Raw genomic sequence first — 8891 nt, 5'->3', positions numbered from 1 at the left:
TTTGTTTAAATCCCTGAAATCGATGCACACTCGCCATTTATTACCTGGCTTGGAGACCAGCACTACATTGGTGAGCCAGGTTGGAAACTGAATTTCCTCGATGTGTCCGGCCTCCAGTAGCTTTTCTACCTCAGCTCGGATAATCAGGTCTTACTCAGCGCTAAAGTCGCTCTTCCTTTGCTTGACCGGTCGGGCGTCTGGTCGAACGTGCAGCTCATGCAGTACCACACTTGGATCGACCCCGGGTAGCTCGTGCGTCCACCAGGCGAACACATCGTGGTTTCTTTGAAGGCAGGTGACCAGCTCCTTCTTTTGCGGGCCGGCCAGATCGGATGCTACAAATGTAGTAGCCTCCGGGTGGCTCGGATGTATCTGTACCTCCTCCTTGTTGTCGTATACCTGTGGGGGCGACTTTTCTCTGATGGCGTTTACTTCCAATCAGGGGCATTTCCTGGCGGCTTTAGCATCCGCCTTGACCATCTCAACATAACACTGCCGGGCCGCCACTTGGTCCCCTCGAGTTTCGCCTACCAGCTTCCCCACCGGGAATTTGATCTGCTGGTAGTAGGTCGACACTACCACTCGAAATTTGTTGAGGGTCGGTCGACCCAATATCACGTTGTACGCCGAGGGCGCATCTACCACGATAAAGTTCGTGGTGCGCGTCCTAATCAGGGGCTCCTCTCCAAGCGAGACGGCTAGCCTCGTCTGCCCGATTGGCGAGACTTCATTGCCGGTGAAGCCGTATAGCGGTGTTGCCATGGGCAGGAGTTCAGCCCGATCAATCTACAATAAATAGAATGCTTGTTTGAAAATAATGTTTACCGAGCTTCCTGTGTCGATGAAAGTCCGGCGAATGGTGTAATTTGCAATCACCGCCTTGATGATCAGTGCGTCATCATGAGGGATCTCGATCCCCTCCAAGTCACTAGGGCCAAAACTGATCTCGGGCCCCTCTGCCTTCTCCTTGATGCACCCTACCGCGTATATGGTCAGCTGCCTTGCGTGGCCCTTCCGGGCTCGGTTGGAATCTCCCCCGGTCGGGCCACCTGAGATCATCCCAATTTCTCCACGGGAAGCGTTCCTTCTGTTCTCCTCTTCTCGCACCGAATGTCTGTTCCGATCGGCCGAGGCGTGAATAGGGTTTCTCTCTCGGGGATGATGCTCCCGTGGCTCGTGGGCCCTTTGACCCTCGATTTTTCGGTCGATTCGGTGCTCGGGCTGCCAATACGGCGTAGGCGACCGACTATACTCCTTTGGCGCGAGCCGATGCACATTAGGGTCGCCTCGACACTCCCACCTGTTGTACGTCCCTGATTGATGGAACTTACAGAACATCGGGGTCCACTTTTTGCCCTTCTTGAGCTGGGCGGCTTCCATATGGATTGCATGCGTTCTCGGCTCGGGATACGGTTGTGACCCCGCAGCCTGGGGACCGGTCGGAGGCTGGTGGTTGCTTGGTCTCCTCCGATCAGTCGCCAGTTGAGGCTCGGCAGGCGCCTCTTTCTTTCGGGCCGCTTGTGCTTTTTCCACGTTGATGTACTCCGTGGCCTTCCTTTGGAGATGAGCGAAATCTTTCGGGGGTTTGCGGATGAGGGATCGGAAGAACTCACCCTCTACGAGCTCTTGAGTGAAAGCGTTTACCAACACTTCCGATGAGATTGCTGGTATGTCCATCGCCGTCTGGTTAAATCGTTGAATGTATGCCCTGAGCGCTTCTCAGGGACCTTGCTTCAGTGAAAACAAGTTGACGCTCGTTTTCTGATGTCGGCGGCTACTCGCGAAGTGGTGCAGGAAAGCGGCCCGGAAATCCTTGAAACTGCGTATGGACTCGGTCGGCAACTTGGTGAACCACCGTTGAGCTGGTCCCGAAAGCGTTGTCAAGAATACCCTGCACTTCACCCCATCGGTGTACTAATGCAAAGTGGCCGCGTTGTCGAATTTGGCCAAGTGATCATCTAGATTGACGCTCCTATTGTACTCCCCAATTGCCAACGGGGTGTAGTGGCGAGGTAGGGGATCCTCCATGATTCCTCGCGAGAACTGGTCGTTGATCCGTTCGGGCGAGTCTCCATCTCGTGGCGCTTTTCCCTTCCTCGCATCCTTTTCGGGCGCCTCATCTGACGAGAAACCTCGGTCTCGGCGGGCTCTGCCTCCTTCCTCTGAGGGCGTCCTAAACAATGCTCGGTGTAAAGGGATGGGCGCATTTGGTGCTGGCCCGGCCGTGTCTGATCTCTTACCCACGTCCGGTTGGGCTATGGGTTCAACTCCGCGACAAGGATCTACAGGCTGGCCAGATCCTGAGATGGTTGGCTCCTGTGCCGATCGATCGGCTAGCATTCGCTGCTGTTGTTCCATTGCTCTTGCCACTCCGACTTGGATCAGCCTCTCCAACTCTTTGGTCGTCAACATTAAAGTTGTTGATCGTCCGATGTCTTCCATCCTCTGTTTCTGGGTTCAGGTTGAAGTTCCCACAGACGGCGCCAATTTGATCCTGCCCTGAAGCTGAGTAGACGATTGCCGGGAAATAACGCTGATGTGGATCTCCGTGTGCGGTGGAAACGCCTCGCTCCTGCAATCACAAGTCGTTAGTGCAAAGCCGGGAAGGGGTTCCCGGTGACGGCCCTCTGACGCTCAAGTCACACAACAGCAGGAGGGGAAAATAAAGGAAACAAAGAAATGAATGGTGGTGCCCAAAGATGTATCTGCGAGTACCTCCGCGGATGACCACCTCCTCTCTTATATAGAGCTTCAGCAGGCTGACTGCACATTTCCCGAGCAGTAGAGCATTCCCAAAATTTCCCCAAAAGCTAACATCGAGAAAGGGTCCCTGACGTCCTACTATAACGGGGCGAACGCCTCTCTGTCAAGGTGGCGGGATCTTCTCCCGTACAATTTTCCGTCCATCAGCGCTGTCAGCCAGCGGCATTGACTCCCAAAAGGATGTTGGTACATATCTCCCGTCTGATTTGTCGGCCGTTAGTCTGATTGAACTTCCTTTGATCGTTCTGACCAGCCAATTCCATATCCCCTTACGAGTATATTACATCCGAGCGGCGTGAGTGACTTTGGTTTCCGTGCGCCGCAAGCTGACCCAACTCTTCTTGAATTCTTCCGGTCGGTCGGCGAATTCTTCCGGCAAACCGACCTGTATAGACCTCCGCTCGGCTAGTCCCTTAGCTGACCACCTCTCGGTTTTGACGTCCACCTAAGTGTTGCACTTCCTGGGAGGAGGGCCCTCCTAGATTATCACCGGATCAACTAGCATAGTGAAAGGTAACACAAGTTCATCTCCCAAAGACCTTGCAAAAGTGTTATAACTGTTAAATCAAATCTTTATACATGCTTCTATGGGGTTTCCGTTTAGTTAAAGAAATTGAACCAAAAGCAGTATTAATCGGCGAACAAAACCAAATGGAAAAGAATAACAGGAACTCAAATCCAGATGAGCAGTGACTGGATCTAATCAAAAACAAATTCAGATCTATACTCAGAGATTCAACAAGCACTCAGTAAAAACGAAAGGAAGAAGCAGATCTAAGAATTCAGCTAACTCAGACAATGTAGATCTCAAAATTAAACGGCTACAGATCTTAAAACTATATTGGAAATAAAACAACATAACAGAATTTAAAAATGAAATGAAGAGAAGAAATGGACTCAAGTGAGCTGGGAATACCTCCAAACACTCATAGATCCTAGCAAAGTAATCTAGATCTTATAAAATAACGAAGATTGATCAGATGAGCTCTGATCCGGTGGGATCAATCAGCAATATCAAAACCAAGAATGCACAACAGGAAGCACTCTCAAATCCTGTGCATGATCGGACCTTCGACGAACGATGATCGCTGGCTAGAAGATGAAGAGAATGAATTGAATCCACCACTCTCTGTTCCTCTCTGCTTCATTTGCTACCTCACCTTGTCAGTTTATAGCTGACCGTCAAGTGGCTAGGATTTGGAGAAATTTTTTCTCCACGACATGTGTCCATAGAGATTTGATTTTTGTCTCTTTGTAATAAATCTATCACTCTCATTTCCCATTATAATAAATCTATCATCCTATAATTAACTAGATATTGTATATGGAGACCACATTGAATACTCGACCTCCTCCGCACAGTTATTTATTCACATGATATATGTTCGAATTATACTTGATTAGACGTCTATCTGTGCTGATTGAGATGTCTGATTAAAAAAAACAAGTCATTTTACAAAAATTGATCTTCATTCAAAGAAATTGTACAAAACCTGAACTCCATTCTTAGCAATCGTGTGACCGGTAAACAAAATGGTAAAACTGAACCACTTAGTTTGTTATTTTGTTGCTCAAACCACCATTTACTTTAAAATTTAAAATAATGTCAAAAGGTCCCATTTTGATTTGAATAAATTAACAAGGTATTTTAAACATTCATAGCATTAAATTTAAAGATATTAACAACTAACGATCTCTATCGGACTCTCACATGGGTATATATTATATAACCTCGACTTCCAACATGCAGCTTTCTACAAATATAATTTCCACGTTCAAATAATTAAAGAAAATTAGTCATCACGCATACATATTATTTCAAGGAATAGTGTAACACTTCTTACTCTAGTTCTTAATAGCCGAGATTGTTTCAGTTTAGTTTGAGGGAGCTGAAGCATGAGTCGAGAGTCGACAGTCAGTAATCGATAGCATGGAGTAACCCGAAGTTGGGAGTTGTCAAGAGTTGGCCAACGAACGTAGCTTGGAGTAGCTAGGAATCAGACACCAAACGTAGCCTAGAGTCGGAAGCAGCTGGAAATCGACCACCGAGCCTAGCCAGGTGTCGTCAGAAGTCGGCCACCGAGTGTAGCCGAGAGTCATCCTTGGTTGACCCGACACACCCTCTCGATTCAACCCCCCTCCCCGATCCAACAACTCTAGCTCCGGGACAACTAATTGTAATTAGACTTTAGTTAAGTAGAACAATTTGCTCACATGACATTATTGCCAGTATTATCTATTTCACGCGGTATTAAGAACATATACATCAATTTTTCTATAATATCCTTAAAATTTCAGATAAACCATCTATTTTATTAAATTTAGATAATTAATTTTCACTACATATTATATTAACTACTCTAAAATTTTCATGATCTTTATTTTTTTTTTATTATTTTTATCTCTCTTCTATTATTTTATTATTTTTCTCTCTTGTTGTATAATATTTGTTTTTCATTACCCAATTCATTTCCTTTATTTTTTTCAAATTAAATGATATTTTAATGTTTAGGGAATGAATTTAATTCCCTAAATTTAGAAATTAAAAGTACTATTTATAAAATATAAATTTAAAGAATAAATAAGGTTATTAATGTAAAAAAAAATGTATATAAAATTTAAGATAAATTTTATATTTAGTACGCTGACATAGATATTTAAGTAAAATGATACTAATGATTATTTCATGTACCAAACCATTTCATTTTGGTAAAAACAAAGTCGTGTTCAACTTATACATTAAATTCAGCGAGAAAAAATAGATTAACAAAATGATTATGATAAGTAATTTGAGAGAGTTTGTACGACTATTCATGCGTAGTCTGATAAAATAGTCAATTCATCTATTTTAGTGGTGATTGCAGTAAAAAGTGAGTATATTCATTGTAGGTATTTTTTTTATTATCTATTCTTAGGTTATGTGAATAAAGATAAATTACTTTGTTAGTTTATAGTCGACCGCTAAGTTACTAGGAGTTAGAATAATTTTTTTTTCAGGTCATGTGCCATTTAAATTTGATCGCTCCCATTGTAAGGAATATGTTAGCCTCATATCTCTTGAAATTTGATTATATTTCATTATAATAAATCTATTCTCCTCCAATTAATTAACTAGCAACTATATACAGAGACCATTTTGAATTACTCGACTTCATTTACACAATCATTTATTCACATGACATATGTTCGAATTATGCTAGATTAGACGTCTATCTGTGTTGATTGAGATGTCTGAGTAAAAAAAACCAAGACATTATACAAAAATTGATCTCCAACCAAAGAAATGGTACAAAACCTAACCTCCATTTTTAACAATCGTGTGACCGGTAAACAAAATGGTAAAACTGAACCACTTAGTTCATTATTTTGTTGCTCAAACCACCATTTAGTTTAAAATTTAAAATAATGTCAAAAGGTTTCATTTTTATTTAAATAAATTAACGTGGTATCTTAAACTTTCATAGCATTAAATTTAAAGATATTAACAACTAACGATCTCTATCTATCGCACTCTCATATGGGTATATATAATATAACCTTGACTTCCAACATGCAGAGATATAATTTCCACGTTCAAATATTTAAAGAAAATTAGTTTAGTCATCACGCGTACATATTGTTTCTATAATATAATATATAATTAAGTATAAATTAGTAGCATATAGGTTTAGTGTATCAGGCTAATATCGGTAGTATAATGTAACAATAAAAATAAATATAGCACTTTATCTTAGACAAAAAATATGTATAGAAGCTTTTTCACTCAATCCTAAAATATAAAATTAAAGAATACACATTATTAATATAATAAAAATTACTAATAAATTTTAAAATAATTTTGAATGCAAAAATAAAATAAATATTAACATAGTTTAATTTTAAATTTTGCTAAAGTTAATTATTTAAAAATCTTAAATTATTAATTAAATATTATGATAAACAAAATATATTGAAGAACTTAGCAAAAGTTCAACTATTGATTTGAATAACAAAATTTAATATTTAAAACGATTTGGTAGGGTGCGCCAGGCCTAAAAATATGTATAGAAGTTTTTCCACTCAATCCTAAAATATAAAATTAAAGAATACATATAATTTATATAATAAAAAATTACTAATAACTTTAAAAAAAATTTTGAATGTAAAAAAAAAATATTAACATAATTTAAATTTATATTTTGCTAAAGTTAATTATTTAAAAATTTAAAATATTAATTAAATATTATAATAAACAAAATATAATGAAGAACCTAACCAAAATTTAACTATTGATTTGAATAAAAAAAATTAATATTTAAAATAAATTGGTAGGGTACACCAAGCCTATACAATAGTGCAACATATAGGCGACGCATAAGAACCCCAATAGCAAGCTATTGTTATGGGTCCTCCCCAATCAAAAATTAATTTAATATCATAGTGAACCAATGGTCCACGTATCAGATATTAAACTGATAAGAACAGATACTACACTTGATCTTAGCCAAAAGGCCGAGAAAGGTATGAGTTGTTGTGTTGCACATCACTTTCTTTTATCTTCTCTTTCTCATTGTACGTAGAAAAAACTTTCAATGTGGGACTAAAATCAAGCTATCGTTAACATCTCGAATCACTGCAGTCGTCTACTTAGCTATGGCTTGATGGCCGCGAGAAACGAAGAGTCTCACATCTCGAAGAAACAAAGACGCTCTCACTGCCACTCTACGAAATCGGGAAAGCAAGCTGCGTGATTTTTGCTTCTTAAAAAAAAAACAACAAAGTTAGGGTTTCTTCTTCTTTTCCCTTCCCTAGCCGCGCATAGCTTGACTCTGCAACTCTCCCCATTTCCTGCCTTGAAGATGGTAGTCTTCCCTTTCTCTGACGAAGACACCTTTCGGTGTAATTCCCTGATACGCTTGGCTCGTCATCCGCCGCCGCCTCTCTTCCAGTGTCAATCCTGCGAGTTCATTGGGTTCCGTTATTTCATCTGCTACCGGCGGCATCAATGAGACAACCTAGCGGCTCTCGAGGCATCCTTCTCTTGGCGGTAGCTACTGGAGAGTCCGTGTTCCTTAGGGATATATGCTACAAGTGATTGGAAATAATTAGTAAGGTTTCGTGCAAATTTTGCATGAACTAATAAAAGGGACATAAGAGGATCGTTTTACATATTCTGTTCTACTACAATTAATCTAGCAATGTGAAGGTGAACTTATTGGATATATGACAACAACATCGCCATAACAAGATGGCATTCTAGTTCTTATTTATTTACTTTTAACTGTTAGTACAACCGGCCATTTTAATTCATATCAAGATCCTGGCTAATAGTATAAGAGGACTTTTTTATTTAAAATATTTTTTCCTTTGGGATGTACGCGCGTGAGATCTATAATTTAATGTAGCTGTTTAATTTTGAGATCTATATTGTCTGAGTTAGCTGAATTCTTAGATCTGCTTCTTCCTTTCTTTTTTACTAAGTGCTTGTTGAATCTCCGAGTATAGATTTGAATTTGTTTTGTAAGTTTATTGTTGAGTGGATCCAACACTGCTCATCTAGATTTCAGTTCTTGTTATGAAATGTAATGTATATATGAATTCAATCTATGAAAAGATCATTAAAAACATGCATTATGAATCAAAATAATGTAGCAAAATCATGATTACCATTACCTCACTGGTCTAACTCCGTCCTCCAATAGAATTCTATACATACAAATGGAAGAGTCAATCCAATCTATGTCTGCTAAAGTCCAGCCAATAGCTTGTTGATGGCGTCTCAAAATCTCTAATTGCTTATTCTCTTGATCAAGTTCAAGTCCATTGGCAATGATAGCCGGTAGTTGTTCTTTCTCTCTTAGATAAGCATACTTCAAATGATCAGGAAGAACTTTTAATTCCAGCTTTGGTGGCTTTTAGATTGAAGACAATATTTGTGCAGAACTCTCCTCCAATGAACAGAGCTGCTTCGGAACAGATTCCAGAACAGAATTTGTTGCTCGATAAAATTGTACTGCTAGAAAGAATTTGGATCCTCATCAATTGATGGAACAGAATTCTCAGTTGCTGGTGCAAATTCTGGATCAACATCAGCTTCCAGAATAGAATCTAGACCATCACCCAAACCATAATCTTAATATTTAAGAAAA

General features: G+C 40.1%; 1 protein-coding gene and 1 non-coding gene across 2 annotated transcripts; both read right to left on the bottom strand.

Moving 5' to 3' along the window:
• Positions 1-438: 438 nt before the first annotated feature.
• Positions 439-1677, bottom strand: LOC122009849. Its single transcript, XM_042566154.1, has 2 exons — positions 877-1677; positions 439-786 (listed from the first exon to the last, which is right to left on the bottom strand). The coding sequence occupies exons 1-2, from the start codon at positions 1675-1677 to the stop codon at positions 439-441; spliced, it is 1149 nt and encodes a 382-aa protein (XP_042422088.1).
• A 5393-nt stretch (positions 1678-7070) lies between these two features.
• LOC122013037 lies at positions 7071-7267 on the bottom strand. The gene has a single exon (XR_006120422.1). It is a non-coding gene; the product is annotated as a U2 spliceosomal RNA (small nuclear RNA).
• Positions 7268-8891: the final 1624 nt, after the last annotated feature.

Source organism: Zingiber officinale, chromosome 8A, assembly GCF_018446385.1.
Source record: "Zingiber officinale cultivar Zhangliang chromosome 8A, Zo_v1.1, whole genome shotgun sequence".
Classification (NCBI taxonomy): domain Eukaryota; kingdom Viridiplantae; phylum Streptophyta; class Magnoliopsida; order Zingiberales; family Zingiberaceae; genus Zingiber; species Zingiber officinale.
Note: the sequence above shows the minus strand (reverse complement) of the source record. Positions and strands in the feature narration are given on the sequence as shown.